Consider the following 27,297-nt stretch of genomic DNA (forward strand, 5'->3'; position numbering starts at 1 on the left):
AATTTGTTTATTAAAAACCTAATAAAATATTTATTAAAAAAAAAAAAAAAAAATCACCACCACCCAAGAGGTGTTCACACATGGCATCCAAGGGGTGCACAGTCTGCATGGACAAGGGTTGTACACGTGAACAGGCGCACACTCTTTCACACACTTAACATGTGCGTGGAGGCTGCTTGTACCTGTGTCCAGTGTATTGTGCAAACGAGACTTTAGTCCTTGGGTTGTGCTTCCTCTCTAGGTTCACTGAGCTGCTGCCTCCGTTCCAGCGAGTCATACAGCCGGAGGAAATGTGGCTTTATAAAAACCCCTATGTGGAGTCCGACCATGTACCCGCTAAGCCCATGTTTGTAAGTATTTGTTCATGCCAGCCATCTTGTACAGTGTAGGCTGTGCTTGTAGTTACGTGTCCTTTGCAGGCAGATGCCGCTTCAGATTTGTCTCCAGTGCGTGAGATGTTCGGTAAAGCACACATCTATGTAAGTGTTAGTCAGTGGGATGCCCTCCAGATGTTGTGGATTGCAATTCCTATCACCATTTTATGAAGGTCCCAGGCCACAGAGAAGTTAGGCTGGCCTCAACGAGAGCCAGGGCTTTTTCGGCTGGGGCTCCGATCTGGAACACTCTGTCACAAGAGACCAGGGCCCTGCGGGACTTGACATCTTTCCGCAGGGCCTGCAAGACAGAGCTGTTCCACCAGGCCTTTGGCAAGGGCACAGCCTGACTCCCTCCCTCGGCAATCTTCGCGGAGCTCTGGCCCAATGGCTGCCAGTGGCTTGAATTAATTAATTTTATAATGAATGATTTTAGAGTGTTGTTTATGCTGTACTTTTGTACTGTTTTATTGTTGTTAGCCGCCCTGAGCTCGGCTAAGGCTGGGGAGGGCGGGATATAAATAAAATTTATTGTTATTATTATTATTATTAACTATCACCAGAAGCTTTTCTTTTGGCAATTATAGGGATAGAACTACCTAAACCAAGGGTCAGCAAGGTTTACCAGCCATGGGCTGGATCACTCCCATGGAGATCGCCCATGGGCCGGGCCAGCACAGCGCGATGCTGGAAATTGCTTCTGCGCATGCCCAGATGCTGAAAAGCGTGCCTGCGCAAAAGCGATTTTCAGCGTCTGGACATGCACAGACGTGATTTCTGGTATCTGTGTGTGCGCAGATGTGATTTCCGGCGCCGCTTGGCGAGTCCCCATGCCGCGCTGTGTTGGTTTACCGCAGCGTGCGGAGGACTCGCCAAGCAGGTGACTCGTGGGCCGGTAAAACAGTCTTTGTGGGCTCCATTTCGCCCATGGGCTGCACATTGCCGACCCCTGTCCTAAACCATGGGTGGGCAAACTAAGGCCCGGGGGGCAAATCCGGCCCATTCGCCTTCCAAATCCAGCCTGCAGACGGTCCGGGAATCAGCATGTTTTTACATGAGTAGAATGTGTGCTTTTATTTAAAATGCATCTCTGGGTTATTTGTGGGACATAGGAGTTCGTTCATTATTTCTTTCCAAAATATACTCCAGTCCCCCACAAGGTCTGAGGGACAGTGGACCAGCCCCCTGCTGAAAAAGTTTGCTGACCCCTGACCTAAACTGTATAGAAATTTATTCATGTATGTGACTAGAGCGGCAATAATGTTACTCGCCCCAAAATGGAAAGAAGCAGAAGTCCCAGGGAAGGAAGGATGGATACAAAATCTTAATGGAATATACAGAAATGGTGAAACTTACCGGAAGAATAAGAAATCAAGATAACATACTTTTGATAAAAGAATGGAAATGGTTTATTGAATATTTCCTGATAAATTGTACACAGATAAGAACATTGGCAGGATTATTATAATAACCTGCAGTTCTGTAAGAGTATATATTTAAAGCAGATGAATAAATGAGCAAATTAAGTTAATTTGGACATGCAGAAGATATTAAAAATACATTTAAGGAACCACAGAAAGCAAGGGAAGGAAGTCAAGTTTTGAAATGTTAAAATGATTGTAAAATGAAATGAAAAGCATAAATAAAATAATAATAAATTAAACAATAATCATAATAATAAAATTAATCATTATCATCCCTGGGCATTGACCAAGCTGAGTGGCACTGATAGGAGCTCCTCTCAGTCCCTTTGGACATAGGATTACAGCCTTAATCTAGAAACTCTTCCTAACTGGACTCGATGACGTACGAGGTCTTTTCCCCAATAGGTAAAGGGTGGGGATCCTGTCTCCCTCCCAAAGTTGCTTGATTACAAGTCTTGTCATCCCTGACCATCGGCCATGCTGCTTGTTGTGGATGGGAGACAGGGTCCAAAACACTTCGTGGAACCATGGGATTGTAGCGTTGGGAGAGACCTTAATGGTCATCCATTCCAAGCCCCTGCAATCCCTCAGCTCCAAGGATCTCCTATAAGCTGGAGAGTCTTAAATACCTTAGTAATTTAGTTAATACTGAATATTGACTACGATCGCAATGTTTAATTGATTAAAATGAACTGTTTTCTCTTGATTTATCAGGCAGCATAAATTTTAATATAGTACTTACAAAATTATGGGTGGCAAGCACCTTTTTCCTTGATAGGTTGTATCCAACAAAGATCTACCCAGAATAGACCCTGTGAACTTCATGAGCATAATTTAGGCCTGTCCATTATTTTCAATGGGTCCGTTCTAATGCTGGATACAACCCTATAGTTTTGTTGTTGCTCTTGCAGCGCTGCTGGCTCTATTTCTTGTCTCTTCGCATCTCGTTCCAGATCATTTCCTTTTTGTCTCCCCTGATCTTGATTCTCCTGGCGAAATTCTTCATGAACGCGGACCAAGAAGATACACGGGAAGCCTGCTTAGGTGAATACATCTTTGCACACCGCAGTTGAACTATGGGGTTCGCTCCCACAAGATGTAGCCCTGGCCACCAACTTGAACAGCTTTGAAAGGGGGGCTATAAACATTCACAGTGGATAAAGCTATATGTGGCTGCTAGTCACAAGGACCTTATATTGCCTGCAGTGTCAAACCCAATTCTAGTTTCTGGGCCAGGAGAGAGAGATGCTTTGGGGCTCATATCCTGCTTATGAGTTCCCTTCGACATCTGGATGCTAGATGTGAGGGGTCCTTTGTCTGATTTAGCAAGTCTCCAGACTCGCTTGTCTACGGGTCCGCCTCTCCTGGTCTGCCCCGCAGAGGACCTTAAGGTCCATGAATAACCATAGTTTAGAGGTTCCGGGCCCTAAGGAAGCCCTAAGGGCCAGGGCCTTTTCAGTGCTGGCTCCAACCTGGTGGAATGCTCTGTCCCAGGAGACTAGGGCCCTTCAGGATTTAACCTCCTTCCGTCGGGCCTGTAAGACAGAGCTATTCCGCCTGGCCTTTAATTTGAATTCAGCCTGATCTTTTATTTCCCTTCTCTTCCCTCCCCCTCCCCTTTTATGAAGATTACCTGCTCTGAGACCCCACAGCTAATTCTCTCCTGGCCTCCTCGCTGGCCCAAGTAGGACCAATTCAGCCAGCTAGCCCTGGGGATTATCTAATGCTTATTTCCCCTAAATGTTTGATTTTTGAATGTTATTGTTATTCATGTTTTTACACTGTATTTTATGCTGCTTTTATAATTAAGTGTTTTAAATTTATTGTTAGCTGCCTTGAGCCCAGTTTTTGAACCAGGAAGGGCGGGGTTTAAAAAAAAAATTATTATTGTTGTTGTTGTTGTAAACTATTCTAAGCTTTGAGCCCAACTTACCCCCTCCACAGCAGAAAATACAAGAATACATCAATGGACCAAAAGAAGGATCATCTATAAACTTAGAACTGATTTGAGTGTTCAGATAAACCATGCAGTCCATTCCGGATGGGCCTTTTCTGTTTTCCTCTTAGGGCACAGCAGCACCACATATTTAAAGTGCTTTAACAATCTTCCCAGGAAACTCTGGGAATTGCAGTTCTGGGAGAGTGAAAGGTGTCTCCTAGCAATTCTCAGTGTGCTTAACTACACTTCTAAGGATTCTTTGTGGAAAGCTCTGACATTTAAAATCCTACAATAAATTGCTTTAAATGTATACTGTGGATCAGGCCCTAAACCCCTACCTGCCCCCTGAAGCAGTCAAAGAAGTAGACTTTTATCGCTTGTTTAATTTGTATTCCCCCAAATGGTGGTCGAGGTCGACTAACAAGCAATAATTCAAACAAAATAAAATAACAGTAAAATATAGAGTAAAAAAATTAAAGCACAGCAGGTGCAACATCAGTAAAGTCAATCTTCTGATGGTAAAATTGTTTTAACTGATTTTACCAGTATATAAGCAGTATATAAATCCTGTATATAAATCCTAAATAAGATGAATGAATAAGCAGTATATAAATCCAGTATATAAATCCTAAATAAGATGAATGAATTCATTTATTCCATGCAACCCACACAAGCCAATTGCAATGTATTTCCAAGACAGCTTACTGTCCACATAAAAATGTATTTGCTTGCCAGTGGAGGATGCTTCAGAGAGGGGACTGGCTGAGCTTCCCTTGAGAAGGAGTTCCAGAGCTTGGGGGCAGCTACCAAGAATAGCCATGTACTCACCTGTTCTAGCTTTCTGTCTGGGGTGCAAAGGCACTGGGATAACTTGAAAGAGTAGCTTCTTATTTAATGTTACAAAATAGAATTTTACTTTATTTCTACAGAGTACAATTCAACCACTTTAAACATATCAACCTTCTTGGGTGGGGTCCAGTATATCTGAAGGAGCGTCTCCACCCCCATCATTCAGCCCGGATACTGAGGTCCAGCGCCGAGGGCCTTCTGGCGAGTCCCTCACTGCGAGAAGCCAAGTTACAGGGAACCAGGCAGAGGGCCTTCTCGGTGGTGGCGCCTGCCCTGTGGAGCGCCCTTCCACCAGATGTCAAAGAGAAAAACAATTACCAGAAATTTAGAAGATATCTGAAGGCAGTCCTGTTTAGGGAAGCTTTTAATGTTTGATGCATTACTGTATTTTAATATTTTGTTGGACGCTGCGCAGGGTGGCTGGGGAGGCCCAGCCAGATGGGCGGGGTATGAATAATAAATTATTATTATTATTATTTATACCAGCCCCATCACTGGAAGTCCTGAGCTAAAATTTGTGCAATGGGGCTTTCCCTCCCACCCCCATCCATTCCTCCCAGGAGGAGAGGGGGAATCTCACTGACAAACTTCAATGCTTGTGCAGATGGAATGATGGGAAGACCATGGCTTGAATTCCATGATTGTGTTTTACCTTTGCAATAATTCTCCCCCGTAAGACAGCCCTCTCGCCACAACATTTCTGACAATGAGCCTGACTAGGGTTGAATCAGTAAAGATGATGAAAACGATGGATTCTTCCTTCTTCTTTCCTCCAGGTGCCAGCCTGGCTCTTACCCTGAATGGTGTCTTTACCAATGCTGTGAAGCTGGCCGTGGGCAGGTGAGATCCTGTTTCTCTCTCTGTGTGTGTGTTTGTTCTAGTCCTTTCTGTAGAGAGTGTATTTTTGCATTTTGACTACCGGTTGCAGAAGCTTGGACCGGGGCTGACTGCGCTTCGAATGGATTGCATAAATATCCTGAGAGTGGCAGAGTGGAGAGTAACATTTCAGACTGCAATGGGTTTGTCTCTGCCATTTTTGAATGCCCATCCTAAATGTGGAATAGTTCCCTAGTGCTAGAGAACATGGCACAATTTAGGTATTTATCTATTCATTACAACTCCTTCTGCACATATATACACAATATATAATGCCCTCTTTCATTATGAGAAGTGGTACCAGGGTGGTTCATATTGAGCAGAAAGGTTGCAGCACAGCACAGGGCCTGTCCTGCTAGTTTTCTGCTTGCAGGGACATTACTACCACCACTGATTCTATAGGGGAGTATTAAAAAAATAATGGGTTGTATCCAACTAATTTCTACCCAGACTATAGAATCAAAGAATTGTACAGTTTGAAAGGACCTTCTAATCCAAACCCCTGCAATGCAGAAATTCTTTCCATAGCTATCCCTGGGTGGACCCAAACCACAAACCTTCTGGTTCACAGCCAGACACATTGAGTAGGCCTATTGAAATGGATAGACAGGCTAACTTAGGTCCAACTCTAGATTTAGATGTGTCTACTCTGAGTGAAAGGGACGCGGGTGGCGCTGTGGTCAAAACACAGACCCTAGGGCTTGCCGATCAGAAGGTTGGCGGTTCGAATCCCCGCAACGGGTTGAGCTCCCGTTGCTCAGTCCCAGCTCCTGCCAACCTAGCAGTTCAAAAGCACGTCCAAGTGCAAGTAGATAAATAGGTACCACTCCAGCGGGAAGGCAAACGGTGTTTCTGTGCGCTGCTCTGGTTCACCAGAAGTGGCTTAGTCATGCTGGCCACATGACCCGGAAGCTGTACGCCGGCTCCTTCGGCCAATAAAGCGAGAGGAGAGCCGCAACCCCAGAGTCGGTCACGACTGGACCTAATGGTCTGGGGTTCCTTTACCTTTACCTTTACTCTGAGTGGAAATTAGTTGAATATGACCCAATGGGTCTACTCTGAGCATGGCTGACATTGGATACAATCCATGATTTTCCTCCACCGCCGATTCAGTAAGCCACCTCAGGGTTCTGCTATCACTTGCCACCTAGTTCTGCTCTATGGGTAAGCCAGGCAGTCTGTTTCCTAGTAAATGTGGCTCCTGAAATCCCATTCGCCTTCTATTCCTTCATCTTTCTTTCTTAGCTGCTTCTAGGCTACTGCCTGGAGAGCAGAGAATGAAAAGGCAGGGTTGAGGGTGCGGGCTGGGCAGGGGTCTCCTAGACGTTGCTGGACTCTGGCTCTCATCCTCTCTCAGCATGGTCCATGCTGGCTGGAGGTGATAGGAGTTGGGATTTGGCATTTATGTCCTCTGCTGCTGCCTTCTCCAGAGCAATTTTCAGCCAAGCAAAGGCCTTTACTTGCAAACGCCAGGATGGGTTATGGAAGGACCAGTAGTTGTGGAGTCTGCAAGAGGAGCTGCATGGTCAGATTGTGGAGTGCAGTGTTAGATTTCGCCTTGCTTCTTCCTCTCCACACTTATCGTTCAGAGCCCCACGCTTTGCGTCTCTTCCTCACTCCAGGCCTCGACCGGATTTCTTCTACCGCTGCTTCCCAGATGGCCGGGAAACCCTTCAGCTGCTGTGCACGGGGGACGCGCAAATAGTGACCGAGGGGCGCAAGAGCTTCCCCAGTGGACATTCCTCTTGTGAGTGCGCAAGCTGTCTCGTTTGGGGGCTGCAGCCGGAGATGGGAAGCACCAAATGGGGAGATGGGATGGATCCAGGGTGAGTTCAAGGCAGCCATGCACAGGTCTCTCCAGGGTGCATCTGCAGAGAGACTGTTTTGTGAGCAGAAGAGTGTCCTGGCTACAACCATATGATACACTTAAAAGGTAAAGGGACCCCTGACCATTAGGTCCAGTCGTGGCCGACTCTGGGGTTGCGGCGCTCATCTCACTTTATTGGCCGAAGGAGCCGGTGTACAGATTCCGGGTCATGTGGCCAGCATGGTAAGCTTCTGGCGAACCAGAGCAGCGCACGGAAACACCGTTTACCTTCCTGCAAGAGCGGTATCTATTTATCTACTTGCACTTTGACGTGTTTTCAAACTGCTAGGTTGGCAGGAGCAGGGACCGAGCAACGGGAGCTCACCCCGCCGCGGGGATTCGAACCGCCGACCTTCTGATCGGCAAGTCCTAGACTCTGTGGTTTAACCCACAGTGCCACCCGCGTCCCTTTATTATAAATCCCCATGATGGCTCTTCTACTCCATCTCCACCCCTGCAGATAGGTGATCTTCATGGTTGCTGCTTTGCTTGATCTCCACCCTTACCCACGTTATCTCCAAAGATTGCTCGTTCGCCCGATCCCCAACCCACACAAACCCCAAGCATTGCTCCTTCACCCGATCTCTACCATGCACAAGATCCCCAAAGACTGTTCCTTTCCTCCATCTCTACCCTTCCACCGGCACAATCCCTAAATACAGGTCCTTTGCTCATCCCTACCCCACCGGTGCAATCTCAAAAGACTGTTCAGTTGCTCAATCCACATCCTCCTACTCATGCAATCCCCAAAGATTGCTGCTTTACCCAATCTCCACCCTCACCCGTACAATTCTTCGCCCACCCCACCCCCCACTAACCTGATCGCCAAAGATTGCCCAGTCCCCACAAGTGCAATCCCCAAATATTGCTCCGATCTCCACCCCCCCATCGTGATCTCTAAAGACTACTCCTATGTCCAATCACCAGCCCCTCACCCACACAATACCCAAATACTGCTGTTTCGCCTGAGCTCCACACACACACACTCCAATCTGTGCAGTAAAAAGGTGAAGGTACCCCTGACCGTTAGCTCCAGTCGTGGACGACACTGGGGTTGCATGCTCATCTTGCTCTATAGGCCGAGGGAGCCGGTGTTTATCTGCAGACAGCTTCCGGGTCATGTGGCCAGCATGACTAAGCTGCTTCTGGTGAACCAGAGCAGCGCACAGAACGCCGTTTACCTTCACTCCGGAGTGGTACCTATTTATCTACTTGCACTTTGACGTGCTTTCGAACTGCTAGGTGGGCAGGAGAAGGGACTGAGCAACGGAAGCTCACCCCGTGGCGGGGATTCGAGCCGCCGACCTTCTGATCGGCAAGTCCTAGGTTCTATGGTTTATTTTTTTTTTTTTAAATAATTTTTATTAAGGTTTTCCAAATTAAAACAAATAAAATCCAATTCATAAACTTTTTCCAATATCCAGGACTTCCCCTCCCCACCCCCTCTTGTGTTCCAAATCTTCCAAAAAAGCAATGATATTGAACAAATTCTTATTCCCAAAATACACTCATCATCAATAACTCAATTTATCCAAATTTCCATCCCCTAAGGTCGACCTATTCCCTTCCACGAGTTCCCCCCTTTCAGATATAATACAGATGAAAATAGAATAAAAACAAACAATAATTTTACAACCTTTGGATTCCAAATTTCCCTCCCCTCTTTCCCTGTTGCGTTCCCCCTATCCCTCCACTTCTAGTGTCTTCCTGATGAACCCGCCTTTCACTAAACCCACATCCCTCTGGTTCTTTACCGGTCTTCTTTTTTTTTTTTAAAATGGCATATATTAAACTTCTGGCATTTTTAAAATTACAGATGTCCAATCATAGAAGGAGTCTATCAAAGGGGGCCCATTTCTTCTATCCAGATTTTTATATCCAGGAGTATAAACTCCAATTTTATATCCATAAGCTTGTCAAATCTGGATATCCCAAATGTTCCCACATTCTGTCCAGTTCTTGTTGTTTCCTTGTTCTTGTCAATCACTCTCCTCCTTTTTACTTCCCTGTTCCCTCACAGAAATGTTCTTTTTCCAAAGGCTTCTAGTGTCTCTACAGAGGCTTGTTATTCAGGAGCAAAACATTACATCATGTTCCTTTCATTTTTCAACAGATTAATCCATTGTTTCCAGTAAAGTGTAGGCCTCTGTAGACAAAATAATGTTCCATTTCTGCAGTTTCCCAGGAGATTAAAAGTTCTATCCAACTGTTCAAGTTTCCCGTCGAAAACACATGCAATGTCCCTCAGCTCCTCTAGGTGGATTACAATAACAAAGTTCCCTTCCAGATCACATCCGCCAGTCCAAATAACTTATAAATCCTTATTTGAAACAATTTATCTCCAATTTATAACAAATGTAGCCGGCAAAGTCCTCATAACAAAGTCTCAATTTCATTCTTCCGTTTTGACAGCTCTTTGACAGCTGTCAAAACCTCCGTTGTTCTTCTCCAGGCATTTTCACGAATCGCTCCAGGGATTCCGGGGGGGTTACTTTTTAATACAAATTCCACTTTTCTCCTCCAGCTCAATCTTATAAATTTCCCTCGCGAAGTTGCTAGTTCGGCAAGATAAGGTTCTTCTCGATCTTAGTTATCCAGTCCTTTGTTTTGGCTCTTCTACAATTCGGGGGGGGGCTGACTTCCTTTTTTCCACCTCCCCCGTTCGCTCCAAATTCTAAAAATTTATCCCTCTTTTTAGTCCATATTCCAATTACTCACGGGTTCTTCTTTTGGGTCCAAATTTTCAATAGAAGAAGTCAGCGCTCTCCGCCGGATGGCATGCGGCTGCGCTCGGCAGGGATAGCAGAGGACTCAAAGCACCACGCTCCTCCCCGGCACCCGATCCGTAGCCTTTAAAAAGGCTCCTTCACGAATCGAGAGGGCGCTGACGGTGCCAGCCGAGTCTCCATGTCCACGGCCTCCGTGGCCGTGGTTTTTAAGGGTCCCCGCATCGCCGGTGCGGTAGGACCCAGCCCCTGCCGAGCAGGCTCCCTCCGGAGCTCGGAGGGAGCCCGCCATTCGGCGATGGCGCCGACCCGGAAGTCCCCTAGGCTCTATGGTTTAGACCACAGCACCACCCGCGTCCCCCAATCTGTGCGGTGCGATCTCCAAAATCTGCTCTGTCGTCTGTTCCTTCACCCGATTTCCACCCCCCAATCCCCAAATACTGCTCCTTTGCTTGATGTCCACCCCCACCCCACACAACATGCTTATTAATATACAGGCCTCAGTTTCCCCTTCCACTGTTCTCTGTCCTTATTCCTCCTGCTGCCCTCATCCACCCCCTTCCCCCTTCTCTGCAACTGGAACAACAACTTAATCATCTCCCTCACTGACAGTGAACTCTCAGCTGACCGGAACCTGCAGCCAACCACCAGACCAATACACCGGATCCAGGCCCTGCCTACTAAAATTTAAAGTGATCACATTTCCTCTGTTAGAATCTGTCACCACAGCTCTTTGCAGTCACAGAATGTTTCTTCAAAACATAGAGCAAAATGAACCACATAGAGAGAGTTTCTCTACAGACTCCAACTCCCATCGTGCTTGACCATTGGCCATGCTGGCTGGGGCTGCTGGGAGCTGGTCTCCATGTTGGTTTCCGCAGCTCTGAATGTTCCCCTCAATGTGGCTCACCTGAGAGCCTGTGCCATTGAAGTCTACAGGGCTAACTTTTGAGTCCTCTTGTATAGTGTTGCCTTGCAAAGGCATTGCCCACCTTCTGAGCTCAGCCTCTCCTATAGCTTGCCGAGAGATCGGGGACTATTAGTTCCTCAGGTGTTTATGGATCTGTCGCTAATGTTAGCAGGGACTCTTTGCCTTGCTGGGTCTTGCAGTGATCATTCCTCTCTTCCAGTTGCCTTTGCCGGCCTCGCCTTCGGCTCCTTCTACATCGCAGGGAAGCTCCACTGCTTTGCGCCTGGCGGGCGTGGGCAGTCCTGGCGCCTCTGTGCCTTCTTGGCGCCCCTCTTTGTGGCGATGCTCATTGCTTTATCCCGCACCTGCGATTACAAGCATCACTGGCAAGGTGAGTGAGAAGTTGATGGAGAAGTGAGGCACATGCCACGAAGATGGCAAGTGGCTGTCTGCCTGTGGCTAACCTGTGATGTTGCTTGACTACAATTCCCATCAGTTGTAGCCAATGGGCAGTAGTCAAGGAGGATGGGAGTTGTAGTCCAGCAACCCCTGGAAGGCTTCAGGATCCCCCAACCCTGGAGTAATGGGTGGAGGTTGGCTGTACTCCCTACTTAAGTGCATGTCTGCGTCCAAGCCAGGGTTTAGAACAGGATAGAGGGCTGAATCCCCTCCTGCCCATTGCAGGATTTTTACTCCGCATATTCCTCTGGGGGAAAAAACCAGCTGACAGGTGTCAGGAATCCCTTGCTCCCTGCCTTCAGACTTACCGTGTAAAAGACACAGCATACAGGGAAAAGTGATTGGGAGGGAGGAGGGGAGAAGCAAACTATGGCACCGGTTCTTAGAGCAGCAGCCAGTTGCTTTTGCCCCTGCTGGACTTCTGGGTTTTCCCTCCCTGACACCCAGTTAGATGAGCTGCATATCTGACCAAGCATGGTGCTATCTTGTACTTTTCCATTCATTCATTTGGAGAGGAAGCATAGACCAGTGGCAGAGCACATGGCTTTGTATGCAGAACATTCCCTGCTCAGTCACTGGTATTTCCAGTTTAAAAGGCAGGTAGCAGGTGATAGGAATGACCTCCCTTTGCTTGAAGCCTTGTAGAGCTTCTACCGGTCAGAGTTGACAGTTCTGGGTTAGATGAACAAATGGTCCAGCTTCCCCTATGAGGAAGGAAGAGCATTGCTTTGCATGCAGAAGGTCCCAGGTTCCATCCCTGGCAATGGACGGGGAATGTCCCATCTGAAACTATGGAAAGCCACTGCCAGTCAGGGTCAGGAATACTAAGCTAGATGGACCAGAGGTCTGACTCTGTATGAGGCAATTTCCTACTCTTCTCCCTACACATGGAGAGGATAGAAGCAGAGTTCTGTGCTGTTGCTAGCAAGCCGCAAGCTGAAACAATCATTGCATTCTCTCCTCTTTGTGTTTTCTTCCCAAGATGTGCTGGTTGGTTCAGGAATGGGCCTTGCATTTGCCTACCTGTGCTACAGACAGCATTACCCACCTCTGAGTGACCCCGAGTGCCATCAGCCTCTGCAGCGCAAATCCAGGTTCTCTGCCCCTGAGAGACAAAAGCTGACAGTCTCTGGTTTCAGCCTCGATGTATAAAGACCTCAGGATCCTCACCTGCATGTCCTGGGTGCTGGAAAAGGAGGGAGGCCACAGCCTTCGGTGTTACTTTGTGCCTGGAGGAGGAGTGCGGTTGGATCACACCATTTTTAAATGCCGGCAGTCCAGTTGGGGGGCTTTGAGATCTGCTCTGGCCCTACCAGTCTCTTTACACAGGGTCCTAGGGAACAGTGCTGGGCATTGCATGGCAATTCTGGAGGCAATTCTCTCCTCCTAGACAGCAGGGCCTGGACCAGTCGCATTTCCAATCCAGCCCATGCCACTCTTAATAATGCAGTTGCCCTAAGCCAAAAGGCAATCTGGTCCAGTCCTTTGCTGCAAGGCAAAACCATCACCTGCAGCTCTCCTCCACACATCAGAGCTCCGTCCCAGCCAGGGTGTCTCCTACACTGAACGCCACTCCCTTAAACATGACCCACATTTTATTGACCAGCAGTGGGACACGCTCCCTCCCATTTATTCTGGATGGAGGAGAGCTGCAGAGAGCTTCTCTCTGTGAAAGGGCGTGGTGATGCCTCCCCCCCCCCTCACGGATGAAAGAAGGCACACCAACACGATTTTGGGGTCCTGCCTCTTTCTCTGCCCTTTTGTGTTATGCCGCACACAGTGACAACCATATTGGGACTAGAGTTGATGGCACATTGTAAAAATTTCAGAAAGTTTGGTGACCTCTTCTTTAGCGTAGACAGGGTCCCTGATCGGTTTTCTGCCCGTTCAGCTACCTCCAGGCTTTCCCCATTCAAATCTGTACATTCCCCACACAGTTCGGCTGGCTTTTATGTTCAGAAGCCTAGCAAGCCTAAAAGTGTGGGGGAGCAGAAGCATTTGTGGATCTGAGCCCACCTCCTTCATCAGATGCATGAAATGTTACCCTCGGCTGGTGGGGTGTACGGTTCTTGGGGAAGCGGCATGCAGCTTAGTTGGAGAGCATCTTCCTTGCATGCAGAAGGTGCAGTATCAGCTCCTGGTGTCTCCAGGTGCAGCTGGGAAACAGCACCTGCCTGAGACCCTGGGAAGCCACTGCAGGTCAGAGGGACCCAATGATCTGACTGATGATAATGATAAGGCAGCTTCCTATCTTTCTATAGTCCTCTCTCATATATACAGATGAGAGACTGTCAGTTCAACCTCAAGCATGTCTACTTAAAAGTCCCTCCCAGTTCACAGGTGTTTACTCACCAGTGAGCATGTTTAGGATTGCAGTTGAGAGCAGAGCAAGACAATTTTGGGGCAGAGTTTGCGGCTAATGCATGTATGATGCAATGGACTAATGAATGAAAGTTCCTGCCATGATGCATTTGATACCGTTTTTGGTACCAGAAGGCTCTCTCTCCTTTTGTTTGCTGCAGCAGATAAGCCCCGTTTGCCCCTCTGCCTCTCTGAAGTATCTGCTCCTTTGACCTCCTGCAAAAGCAGGTTCTGTGCTGTGCAGACCAGCTCTTCCTTAGATGGATGTGCATCTTCCAGAGGATGGGTGCACAGCGATGCAGCCTGGCGCCCTGAGAACTGCAGCTTCTATTCTGAAAAAGGCAATTGTGTCCCTAGAGCTAGGAAGAAAAGCATAGAAGCTTTTTATCTGTTGTCCACTTAGAAAATCAAACAGTGCCCCATGTGGCCTTCAATATACTCCTGGTTTTAGACAGGTGGGGAACTTGTAGCCCTTCAGATGTTGGACTACATTGGCCACTATTCCTGACCATTGGTCATTCTGGCCAGGGCCAAGGGGAGTCCAGCAACATCTGGAGGGCCACAGACTCCCCATTCCTGCTTTAGGCTGTGAAGAGTGTTTCCACCACCCTCACTGCACATCCATTCTGATTTTCCACATTTCCTTCCCTTGATCCCAGCCCTGAAAAATCTAGACTATGAAAACCTGAGTCTTGGCGACATTAACTTATTACATAGAATGTGGGTAATTTATTCTAAATGTCAAATGTGCACTTTTCCAGTGTAGAGTCAATCCTGCTTTTATCAGGTCATTGCAGACTATGGACTCCAGGCTTGTAGTGATGTGTGGAACTTTACTGTGAGAAAATCATGTTCTTTATCTGTTAATGTTTTATCTTCCTAGTAGCCTATCTTGATTTCAACAAGATTCCCCATAATATTCTTGTTGACAGATTGGTAAAATGTGGGCTAGATGATGCTACTGTTGGGTGGATTTGTAGCTGCTTGACAAAACTTGACCCAAAGGGTGCCCATCAATGTCTCCTCGTTCATCTGGGAAGAAGTGATTTGTGGGGTTCTGTCCTGTTCTGTTATCTGACACCTTTATCAATGAGTTGGGCAAAGGCGTGTAGGATCCTTATCAGATTTGTAGGTGGCAGAGCTGCATGTAAAGTTCTGCATTAAGTTAGGAGGAATAAGGCACTCATATACAAGATGGGTGAAAATGCAAAAGATTCAGGGATTTTAGTAGACCAGAAACTAAATGTGATCCCCCAGTGTTGTGCGGTATCTAAAAAGGCTAATACCGTAGTACCTCCGGTTACGTAATCCTCTGGTTACGTAAACTCCGGTATGCGAAAGCAGCAAACCCAGAAGTATTTGGCAGGGCTTCGCCATGCGCGCAGGTGGAGAAGTGGTCCTCAGGTTGCAGAAACCTCGGGATCCGACCGGACCTCCAGAACAGATCCCGTCTGCAACCGGAGGTACCACTGTACAATTCTGTTGCATCAACAAAAAGCTAATGTCCAGATTTCTGGAAGTAATAGTCTGATTTGCTCAGACGTCAGCTAGGGTACTGTGTCCAGTTCTGGGGTTTAACAAGGATATTGTTGAGCTGGACCATGTTCAAAGCCAGGTGACAAAGATGATAAGAGTCCTGGATATCTAGTCCTCTGAGAAAGGGGTGAAGAAGTTGAGTATATTTCCCCTACTCTCTGGACAGTACTATTTAGAGGCAATATGAGAACCATTAATAAATACTTGAAGGGCCATCTCATAGAACAAGGGAGGGGAGAGTACTCTGACCCTCCAGGTGTTAATTGAACTACAGCTTCCGTCATCCCTGGTGATTGGCTGTGCTTCCTGGGGCTGATGGAAGTTGTAGTTAAGCAAGCAACATTGGGAGAGCCAAAACCTTCCCACTCCTGACGTATAAGCTGGAATGTGTTTGCTTACTTTTGCTTCAAAGGGTTGGCCCCGGACCAACGGGCTCAAATTCTCAGAAGGGTTTTTGACCAGCTAGCAGGAAGAACTTCTTGATGTTGCAAGCTGCTTGACAGTGGAACAAACTGTCTCAGAAAGTGGTGGACTCTCATTCATTAGAGGTTGTCCAACAGAGGCTGGATGGCTTCCTGGGATGGATGTTGTTGCACCATAGATGATATTTGAGGGCCTAGCCAACTCTGTATGTTATAGCCAATTACGTTCTGTTCAGAGTAAAGGTAAAGGTACCCCTGCCCGTACGGGCCAGTCTTGCCAGACTCTAGGGTTGTGCGCTCATCTCACTCTATAGGCCGGGAGCCAGCGCTGTCCGCAGACACTTCCGGATCACGTGGCCAGCGTGACAAGCTGCATCTGGCGAGCCAGCGCAGCACACGGAACGCCGTTTACCTTCCCGCTGGTAAGCGGTCCCTATTTATCTACTTGCACCCGAGGGTGTTTTCGAACTGCTAGGTTGGCAGGTGCTGGGACCGAATGACGGGAGCGCACCCTGCCGCGGGGATTCGAACCGCCGGCTATACGATCGGCAAGTCCTAGGCGCTGAGGTTTTACCCACAGCGCCACCCGCGTCCCCTCTGTTCAGAGTAGACCCACTGAAATCAATGTCCTAAGTTGAAGGTACAGAAATAGAAAACCCGAAAGAGATTAGAAAAGGATTCTTGGACTTTTATAGACATTTGTACAAAAGTAAATAAAATAATAACACGAGAAAAAATTGAAAGATTTTTAAAGGAAAAAGAAGTGCAGAAGATCCCGACGGGAAAAAAAGATAATCTGAATGCCCCCATTGAAATGTGGAAGTGTTAAAAGAATTTTAGAAGAAATAGATCAATTTGGTCAAGTTGCAGGATTTTATTTAAATAAAAAAGACCAAAATTATTGCTAAAAATATGAATCAAGAACTAATAGAGGTAATGCAACAACAGACAGGGATTGAAGTGGTGAATAAAGTGAGGTATTTAGGAATATGGTTAACCCCCCAAAATATTGATTTGTTTCAAAACCATTACTTACCTGTGTGGAATGGAATAAAAAGAGATCTGGAGGTGTGAGGAAGATTGAAGTTATCTTTTGGGGGGAGAATATCAACGATTAAGATGAGTGTGCTGCCAAAGATGTTATTTTTATTTCAATCACTACCGATAATCAAGGGGGCATCAGTATTTAAAGAATGGCAAAAAACAATTTCAAGATATATCTGGCAGGGCAAGAAGCCAAGGATTCAGTTCAAGTTACTAAAAGGAAAGAGGTGGCTTCGCTCTGCAAGACTTGAAATTATATTACGAAGCATCATGCCTCTGTTGGTTAAAGGAATGGATTAAACTAGAGAATGGGGAGTTGTTGGACTTAGAAGGGGTTGACAACAGATTTGGTTGGCATGCATACTTATGGTATGAAAAGAAGAAAATGCATAAAGGGTTTGAAAACCACATTTTTCGAAGATCACTGATAGAGGTATGGGAAAGGTATAAAAATTTGTTGGAACCAAGACTCCCCCACTGGATTTCACCATTAGAAGTATTGAGTGTGAAAAAGATTAACATGGGGGGGGGTGGATAACATATGGAGATTTGATAGTGAGAGAGGGGGGAAATGGAAAATGAAATCTTATGAAGATGTGAAATAATTTGTTTATGATTGGTTGCATTATTACCAGGTTAATGAAATGTTTAAAAAAGACTGTAAAGAGTGTGGATATGAAGCAAAAAATTCAAAATTTCAAACAGAGGTACTGAATAGTGAGTATAAAAATTTATCAAAAATGTATAAAATGTTGCTGGAATGGCATACAAAAGATGAAGAGGTTAAATCGGTAATGATACATTGGACCAGAGATTTTGGGTACAAAATACAATATGATGATTGGATGAAATTATGGAATGAAAGGTTAAAATTTACGGCATGTACTGCGTTGAAGGAAAATATAATGAAAATGGTATATAAATGGTATATAACGCCAGTAAAACTGGCCAAAATGTATAAAACATGTAATAAGTGTTGGAAATGTAAAGAAAAAGAAGGAACATTCTATCATAGGTGGTGGGAGTGTAAAAGGGTGAAAGGCTTCTGGGAAATGATATATAATGAACTGAAAAAGATGTTGAAATATACGTTTGTTAAGAAACTGGAAGCCTTCTTACTAGGGGATTGGTAGGTAATGAAATAAATAAGAAAGATTGTAAACTTTTCCAGTACGCAGTAACAGCAGCGAGAATACTTCTGGCTCAAAGATGGAAACAAGAAGAAATTCCAACGGTGGAAGAATGGAGAATGAAATTGACTGAATACGCAGAATTGGACAAACTAACAGGGAAGATTCGATACCAGAGAGACCAAAAGTTCATCGAGGACTGGGGGAGATTTACAGATTATCTGAAAAGCATATGTGATGAACAGATAACGCTTGTTGGTTTTCAAGAGACTCTATGAAAAATTAAGAAATATTGTAAAAAAGAGAGTAAGAAGGGAGAGGTGATATTTAAAGGCAATATTAAGTTTAGAAATGCGTTAACAATATAAACGAAAGATTGGCAGAGAAACTGAGGGAAGTCAAAAATAGATGAATGTGTGACAAAAATGTGGATTGATTGTATAAAATTGTTTTGAAAATGAATAAAAATATTATTTTAAAAAAAGAAATCAATGTCCTAGGTTAATCATGCCCGTTAACTTCAGTGGGTCTACTCTTAAGTAGGACTAGGATTGACTAAACCTGATTCTAGACCTTAGCAGGTTGCAAAAAATGAAACCCATTGACGCATTATAGTAGACGTTTGCAAAGAAGTGCCCCAAAATGACTACCTCTCAAATAAATCACTAACCTGTTCACCAACATTGCATGTATACAACCTGCTGCTCTCTGCACCAGGATTTGTGGAACTGGGGCATAAACCCAACAGTAGCATTGCAAAAGACTCTTTAACAAGGTATCTCAAAGCTACTGTTTAAAATCAGCTTAAGAAGCAAAACTCAGGAGGTGCACATTTGCTGTGAGCTCCCAAATTCACCTTCTGCAGCTTGCACCATTTGCAAGGTGGTTTGGGTGACGGCTGTGATGAGGTCTCTGCTGCAAGATCTCACTCTCAGACTTTTGCTCCCTCCCCTTTGGAACCGCCTTGCGCAAAAGCAGCTCTTAGGTGGCAAGCTGTCTACTTTGCATGTGCATGTGCCATCACACTGGTGATCTTTCCCTTCCGTGGAGTTCAGGGGGAGCTGTATATAGCTGCTTGTGACCCCTGCTCTCTCAGTGCTGGAGCTTGTCCTTCTTCAAAGATGCACTGGCCTTCATCCATGCCCACAGCTTTTGTTGGTTGGTGCCTGTGCTAGGATTCCACCGTTGTTAAATTGGTGTGCTTGGGACAGTCAGAAGTTTCTTAATGTTGAGAACAGATGGATGCACCGTGACCACAGGCTGGTTCAACTCTGTTTCTCTGGGATTTGGGACCTTAAATCTGGAGAGGTTTCCCAATAGGTGTTTTACTTTCAGGGGACTTGGGATGGCATGGGAGAGACACCAGCAGCATAAACAGACCTTTCTGCAGGGTGGGCATCCATTGGAGTGCCCCCATAGAAGGGCTGGGGGAGAGGTAATTAGCACAAGGCTTCCCTCCTTCTCTACAGAAGTTGTTCCACAAGCAGAATGTCACCTTGCTGCTCTTTGTCATATTGGATGTGCCACATTTTCTGCTTGTTGTCACCCAAATAAAATGGTCCCCGCATACCCCTAAATAGGATAGCAGAAGGCCATAACTGGCATTTACCTACATCAGGAGTGGCAGGCTCCCAATGTCTTTTCCCAATGACCTTTCTGGCTGAGGCTGATGGAAGGCCACCTACAGCAGAGCTGGCTGCCCAGATGTTGTTGAACTGTGGATTTGAGGCACATCCCCAAGCAGTGCCAAGTACTTTTCTTTTCTTTTTACAAGGGTGATAATGGTTGTGGCTTCAAAAGGCTATTTAAGGCAGGAATAGCCAACGTTGTGCTCTCCTGATGTTGCAGGACCACAACTTTCATCATCCTTGACCTGTTGGTCAGGCTGGCGTAGGCCGATGAGTGCTGCATCCCAACATCATCAGGAGGGAAGCACACAAGCTACTTCTGGTTTAAGCAAGGTAACAGTGGCAGGGAGATGACTGTATTTCTGTGCAAAATGGCAACTATGAACACGCAGAACATGGACTAGCACATCAGTAGTCAGCTTGTGGTTTGGTACCCAAAACTGGGTCACGGACTAATGAAGGGAACACAGTCTTCATTTTATTTTAAACCTCTATTTAAGAGCAAAGAGACAAGCAAAAAGGCAGAACACCAAGAGAGAGAAAAGGGGGAGAAAAGACAGGCATATATCTAGCTAATAAAAAGAAGTTTCATCCAGCAGTTGGAGGTTAAAGGGAGGCCCCAGAACTAAAAATGTTGGGGGACACAGCAAAGGAAAAAAGAAAACTTGTGTCTCTAATGAAAGCTGTCGTGGTATTTTAGAAAGGTGATGAGTAATATTAAAATAATACAGGAAAGTCTGGCTCAACCAGCCTCCTGTTTCCAACAGTCAGGCTTGGGTGCCTAGCAGCCTAACCTACCTCAAAGGGTGGTTGTGAGGATAAAATCAGCCGGGATCATGTAAGCTCCTAGGAGGTAGAATAAAATGTGGTAAAAGGGGGAAGGGAGCAGAACGAAATAGTGGCCGAGCAGATGTCTCAGGAATACTCAAAACAATTTATAATGAATGGTGAGTTGTCCTCTGTTTACCCACGTAGGAATCTCAAGGTTTCGCTCCCGTCATAGTTAAACCACTATCATTCCTGGTATGGCGCATTTTCGGGCAGTTAATTTTGTGCCTGCTTTGCAGTTTGGGCTAGTCTGAACCATTAGTAGGTATGGAAGGATTGTTGCTGTGATAAAGATTATTTTACCTTCGTTTTTCACATTTTGTACATTTTTAGAGGCCAAATCAATGGAGTCGTGTTTTCATTGTTTCACGGTTTTGTTTTTAAAACTGTCTTAATAAAAATGCTAAAACTTCAAAAGAAAAAGCACTGCTGTATCACTTCTTTGGTCCTCAGATTAGGACTAAATGGGGCATGTGAAGCATTGCTGAATGTGAAACACTAACTTCTCATTCTCCCTTACCTTGTGCACTCTGTAAAGTAGAAGTACTTGCAATCTGTCTTTCATGTTACTCATGAATGACTGCAAGGTGCTATAAACTCGGAAGCTATCAAACTGGAGCTCACAGAAAATATTTACTTCATTTTAGGCTTTCCCTTCAGATAGTTAAGACTGTAGTGTATGGCAGGGATTGGATTTGGCAAAGGAGGGATTAACTATAAGGTTACAATTCTGCACACTTACACCAAAACACTGCAGGACTTAAGTCTGAGCAAACATGCATCAGAAGAGTGCACTAAATGAGACTTTATAGCTTGCTCCTAACCTGTTTACTAACGTGTTTTTCACATTGTGCTCAACATGTTTTGCATTTACTGAGCTTAAACGGAACCCTATGTGTAATCTCTGGAAGAACAGTTGAGTTTCCTTATACAAAAGAAAAACTAAATTCATCATCCACAAATTTCATTACCAAGTCTCTTTTTGGCCCACAAGATCACAGAAATTAGACACTCTCATCACTAGCACCTGCAGACCTTAACACTGGGGTGCAAGCTTGCAGCTAAAGCTGGTCATACTCGGAGTAGACCCACTGAAATGGCAAACAGTTTCATGAATTTCAATGGGTCTACTCTGAGAAAAAAATTGGTTTGATACAAACCATGATTCTAAGAGAAGTGCTACTGCTTTGACTTATTGCACAGTACAACTGCACTGTGGTATAAAAAGTGTGACAAAAAGTTTAGGTATGTGGCACAGTCCTAGAATGAAAGCAATAATTTTTACTTCTGCAAGTATCAAGCTAATGTCTATGATAAAGACACAGTATTTCAGCATGTTTTCCTGATGTATGAAGCATCTACAATATGGCAACTTAGATTGCAGTGAGTGGTGAAACTTACAGATGTACATCCTTAAACATTCATAATTTTAAGGACCATTTCTGTCATTTGCACTTCAGGATTTTCCTACAACACAGACAAGATGCACACAGAGCAAACACCAACTACTGCCTCAAGTCTAGAGCTATGGTATTTGGCCTCACAGGGGAAGTGGGAAAAGGGAATAGGAAATTCAGGCAAGTTCTGTATTTGGGGGCCTCTCCTTCTGGTATTTATCTTCCAACACAGGAACATGCTGGGGGAAAAGATGTGCATCTTTTGCAAGCTGACTATTGCTGGATGAATTGCTGATTTCTGTCACAGTGCACAGAATGACAGAAGTCAGGTATTTGGCTAATCACTTGTGGCCATTCTCTAATTACACGAGAAAAGCATCTTCACTGCTTTTTTCCAAACTTGTTTGGGTTCCTATATTAGGACACAATAAAGTGTCCTTAGGCCACTCAGACTTCCAAGGTTCTCCTTACAGAGGCCAATAAATGCACCAAAGTCAATTATTTACTGGGGAAAAAATTAAATAACTTTTAAAATAGACATATTTTACAAAGTGCATAAACTTCAACAGCTGTTTGGGAATTGATTGACCGAGGCTGGACTCTTCCTATAACTGCTGCTAGAGATTGTAATCCAGAACTTGGTTGTGTCAAATAGCATCACTCAGGGTTCCTTTTGTGTTGTATTTCTAGGCAGAGGTCCATGCTTTAAAGCTCCAAAGTGTGCTTTTGTTGTTGTTGGCCCCAACACTTTCCCTATGAAAACCTGCTCTTTACCACTGAAAACAATTCCGCAGAAAACCCGAGCTGCTGTTTGTGGCTTTTCCTGGGGAAAGCAGGGGTGGGGGTGGGCTTGGGAGCCTGGACCTGTACCTAGGAAGCACAGGGCAAAAGGTGACGAGTGGATGAGCCCTCAGCTGCAGCACAAGTGGGTGAGATGATGAACAATGCAGAAACAAATAGTGCAAATACATAGGATGAATAACCAAACTGAATACTGACAAAGAGTTCTGATACACAATACAGAGAGAATAATAGCACATTTGTTTGCTGTTGCCTTTGTAGAAGGGGCTCTCTGAAAATATGAGCAAATCCTCCAAGGCCATGCTGAGACACAGGTGAAGTGAGCCCCTGATGCATCTGGACTCACCTGACGGTTACCTGTTTCAGGTTACAGTTCCACATTTTTTTCCAGCAGCAAGTAAGTTCCCCTTGCCCTCTAGTGTGGGCCACCCACCAGCAGCAGTGCATTCAGCTTAGAGAAACAGCACTGTTTCTTTCCTTACTCAACCTTCAAGGGCAAGTGAAGCAGAAATCGCCTTTCTCCTTGCTTACTACAGGACTTGAAGAACTGGTAGCAAGGAGAAAATGGAGGGGAGTAAATATATTAGTGGCCTCCTGTATTCAATATACAGCACGGCATATCAACTTGGTGAGCAGTTGGCCAACCACCTCCCTGTTTTGTCAGGAAAAAAATATGATCTCCTGTGTGAAAAGTGCAGGTGCAGAGCTACTGCTACTCTGTTTTAAAACACAATCTACTAAATGGACACTGGCATAGTTTTAATTCACCACCAGGATCTCTTGGTAAGTAGGTATAGGTTTAAAGGGTTGGGAAACATGATTCCCCTTGACCCAGACTTATCCCACTCACCCGCTGACAAATGAGATCAGAATTAGCTGTAAAGTGAGTGGATGTTCAGTCACAGACACCATCTTTGCGATGCATAATCCTTTCCAAACACTCATAGTAGGGCATCCTATTCTTATTGAACCTAGCTCAGGGGAAGAGCCAGCCAACAGCCCAGGCTCTCTTCCTTATTGCATAGCTGCTGGATCATTGCAGCTCTTAACACAGCATGGACAGCAAAGAAACAAATGAAATGGAGCTTCTCCAGTATGCTAAAGCTGTTTGGATAAGAACTACACTAAGCAGACAACAGAGACAATTTCAGAATCTGAGGAGTCACCTGTGCCAGATACATATTTACAGGGTTTTTCCAAGCACCTGTCTAGTTTATTCCTAAGGGAGTACCTATGTGCTTTTCCTGTTGTAGCAAGGTTGGTACAGGACGATACATGGGAATTACCAGCACAACAGCGCTTGCTATGCTAGGGACAGGAACTGGCCTTTTTGCTTTGGTCTGTAGCTCCACCTGTTGGGCAAAGCAGCAGCAATAAGGTTTGAAGGAACAAAAATCTACTCAAAACAAAAACGTCTGGTGCTGGGTGTCCAGTGCAGCCACAAAACAAGCATTTCCGTATGGCCACATTCCTCACAGCTTTACTCAGCAAAGTGTGATATCTCTTCAGTTTAGTATCAACGTCCCGTATCATGGCTTTCCAGCTCAAGAGGAGGTGTGAAGTTCTAGCACCAATTACTGGCCCCGCCTAGTGCACTACTAGACCTGATGCGGGTGGTATTGCAACTTGACACACGCTAGCCTCTAGCCAGAGGACACAGCCCAGAGAGTCAAAGTGCTTGCTGCACTTCTCACAGAATAAGACTTGGGTGGTGAGTCCTCCAGATCTCCAGGCAGTGGGGTGAAGCATGCTGGGCACAGCAGCAACAGAGGAGACAAGAGGAAGGTGGACAGGAGCCTTGATGAGTTTTCAACATGGAGCAAATCTAAAGAAGCAACAGGTAAAGATTAGCTAGGCCAGTGCTGGATGGCTGGCTGGATGGATGCAGAAATCAAAGAGGGATGGGAGCTACGTTATGGCTATTTCAAAGCTGCAAACACTGGGTAAAAAAAATTTATGTGTCATCATAAGTGACAATTAGGAAAAGAATAGTACTGAATGCATTGTGTAGCTCTATGAGAAATCTCTGAAAAATACAGTAGCATTCAACAGTGCAACTTAGACTCCAAAAAATGGAAAAACAAAAGATAATGAATTGTTTTAGTGACTTTTGGCTAAAACATTAAAATATTAAATTTGCATTGTTTAAACAAAGTATATTCATTTGGGAGGAGGTTATGTGGCAGTTGTCTTCGCTTCTTTCACAAACAGTAAGCAATCAGAAAAACAGGAAATAGGTCTGGAGAAAGGAGAGAGCCTCTTTCTGCCCTGTACTATCAATGGAAAAAGAGATTTCACTCAATCATGTTATATTCTGAGGACAACTCAAGACAGCCACTGCTATTCCCACCATGTTTCTTGGATGATAATGGGTGCACCCCGCTAAAACAGAAAACTACCAGTACATAGACATGCCCCTACACCAGCTAAACATCAGTACAGTAGGATGAAAATAAAGTTTGCTGCAATCAAAAAGATTTTGATTGACTGTAATGAATTAACCATTACTTCACTGTATTGTTTAGGATTGTGGAATTAAGGCTGTTACTGTTCCTTCATGGCCATTTGACTCTGAGCCACTTTAGCTGTGGCCAAACAAGAACGCTGAAGGTGGTATGAGAAACACATATTAATTTGTGGCTTACACATTTATTTCTTGAGTCCTAGGGTCATGCTTGGCCAAACCGGATTGGTAGGTTTTTGAAGCACTACCAACAACCCACAAAATCTGCAAACAGCATTCATTGTGAGTTGAGTGCACGCACAACAGCCAAAATAGTTTTTTGCACTTTTCCCAACTGGGTGATGAGTAGAAAGACAGGGCAACTTACATTTGGTGCAGCTGGTTAGTCTGGCTTTATGGAAGGGGCTGGTCCATGCCGATGCCCATTGTTTGGTAAATCTCTTTCAGCAGCAACAGCACTGTGTCCTCTGACTCCCTGGAAGTTAAATATTTATACAATGAATTACTTATTAGAACTACATATAGAGCAAGTGTGCCCAAGTTCCAGATTTACTCAGGCACCAGGAAAAAGGACAATCCTAACACTAACACACACACAATCATTTCACCCACAGCTATAGTTATGATTGTTGAAGACACAACTTTGAGTGAATGAAGTGTTCAGGACAATAATAAGGATGTTTGCATTACTCTTGTCAGTTTCCTATGTCCTCCCAGAAGTTATCACTCCTGAAAGTGGTTGGAAAGTTATAAGACTGTCCCACCCCACCTCCTTGGCTGAAAGTGGTGGAAACCCCTTGTCTGGCGCCTACTGGAAAGTCTTCAGAGAGCCTTGTTCTGCCTATTGATAGATCTTGCCGCAATAAGGGAGAACATATATATCGCTCTGAGTTTCTTGGAAGATGAGGGAAATTGCTAATTAATTTAAAGACACATTTTTTAAAAACTTGTTTACCAGTAGCAGAGATGGCCTTGCAGTGCAAACAGGTACTCATTAAAGCTTTCTATTGGCTTCTCTTGAAGCACGTAGTCAATGCGGTGGCCACCATTGAGCATACCCACATTAACTGGGACAGACTCTTCTTTCACTGGTGTGGTTGGTTCCTCAGGTTTCCTATCTGAATTGTTTAAGAAAGAAAGACAGCATTAATATACACAGCTAAAATTGGTTACCAGGCTGGGTTGGCGAAGGCATGACTGTCCAATGCTAACAGGTATTGCAAGTCATGTTTCCTGCCTAAGGAGGAGTAAGATGCTCTGTCACACACTAGATGCAGACATCTTTGCAAGCATCTCCATAGGCAACTGAAAACAAGGGGTGACTGCTGCCAAAACAAAACAAAATAATTTGACATTTTGGCAAGAGAGTTACACCAGTCCATGTGCAGGCCCAGAGATTACAGAGCACAAATTCAAAGGGAGCAAAAGTTGTCAGTATCTGGCCAAAGAATACCTAAATTAATTGACAAAATTATTCAAAACTCTCACATGGTTGAGAGTCTAAGGAGTAAGAGACCACCATCTTGCAGAGAGCTGAGAAAGTTCGGGTCAGGTCAGTGCTTGAATGGATGAAACCCAGGAACCTCATTTATGTTGCCTTTAATGTGCTGTACGTAGGGCTGTCCTTAAAAACAGTTGAGAAGCTGCAGCTGGTACACAAGGCTGCTGCCAGTTTGGACTGACTCAGCCAGCTAGAAGCATATAACATGGGTTGTGAAGAGTCTGATCTGACTGCCTATATGATACCAAGCCCAATACAAGGTTTTAGTGCTGATGTATGGAACCCTGAATGACGCTGAACCCAGTTAACTGAAGGAGCATCTCTCCCTGCCCTGCCAAGGAATTAAAATCTGTTGGGGATGTACTGGTCATGTCATCTCTGTGCGAAGCCTGTAGTCTGTAGCTCTTTGGCTCAAAACAGGGCCTTCTCAGAGGTGGAACTCCAGATGTGGAACATCCTTCCCCTTAATATACAACTGGTGGTGACACTGCTTAACTTCCAGTGCCAATTAAAGACTCACCGGGGGCAGAGTCGGACATGATTGAGGTTACTTATTTTAACACTGAATAGGAGCAGGTTAAGTGAGTTCATGAACTGCTTTTCATTCCGTTTTATGTTGTTCACTTTTATGTCACATACTTTTATTGAATGCTGATGTATACATTTGTTTTTACTGTATATCTGGGCAGGGCAGTACTGATATTTGTTTTAGCCAGCTTAAGATCACTTGACAATGAAGGGCAGAACAGAACTTGTATAAA

At 45.0% G+C, this 27,297-nt stretch overlaps 2 protein-coding genes across 6 annotated transcripts in view; one reads left to right on the plus strand and one right to left on the minus strand.

Annotated features, from left to right (window-relative positions):
- PLPP5 (phospholipid phosphatase 5) overlaps nt 1-20,796 on the plus strand; it is a 30,755-nt gene extending 9,959 nt beyond the window's left edge. The window contains exons 2-9 of one of the 4 annotated variants that reach the window (XM_081891159.1): nt 242-350; nt 2,752-2,842; nt 5,363-5,426; nt 7,085-7,209; nt 11,186-11,356; nt 12,407-12,518; nt 17,423-17,504; nt 17,966-18,363. In XM_081891159.1, the coding sequence (XP_081747285.1) occupies nt 242-350; nt 2,752-2,842; nt 5,363-5,426; nt 7,085-7,209; nt 11,186-11,356; nt 12,407-12,518; nt 17,423-17,501 (751 nt within the window). In that variant the 3' untranslated portion in view covers nt 17,502-17,504; nt 17,966-18,363. Of the gene's footprint in view, nt 1-241; nt 351-2,751; nt 2,843-5,362; nt 5,427-7,084; nt 7,210-11,185; nt 11,357-12,406; nt 13,631-15,733; nt 15,993-17,422; nt 17,505-17,965; nt 18,364-18,402 lie in introns of those variants that run through there. The other 3 variants (XM_081891157.1, XM_081891158.1, XM_081891156.1) reach the window with 3 other exon arrangements.
- Nucleotides 20,797-22,254: 1,458 nt separating this feature from the next.
- The window catches only part of DDHD2 (DDHD domain containing 2), a 29,900-nt gene continuing 24,857 nt past the window's right edge, over nt 22,255-27,297 (minus strand). For both annotated transcript variants that reach the window (XM_081890948.1, XM_081890947.1), the window contains exons 16-18: nt 25,991-26,153; nt 25,403-25,510; nt 22,255-24,396 (exon numbers count right to left, since the gene is read on the minus strand). In XM_081890948.1, coding sequence (XP_081747074.1) covers nt 25,429-25,510; nt 25,991-26,153 — 245 coding nt within the window. In that variant the 3' untranslated portion in view covers nt 22,255-24,396; nt 25,403-25,428. The remainder of the gene's footprint in view (nt 24,397-25,402; nt 25,511-25,990; nt 26,154-27,297) is intronic.

This window comes from Podarcis melisellensis, assembly GCF_964234715.1.
Source record: "Podarcis melisellensis genome assembly, chromosome: 15".
NCBI classification, from domain to species: domain Eukaryota; kingdom Metazoa; phylum Chordata; class Lepidosauria; order Squamata; family Lacertidae; genus Podarcis; species Podarcis melisellensis.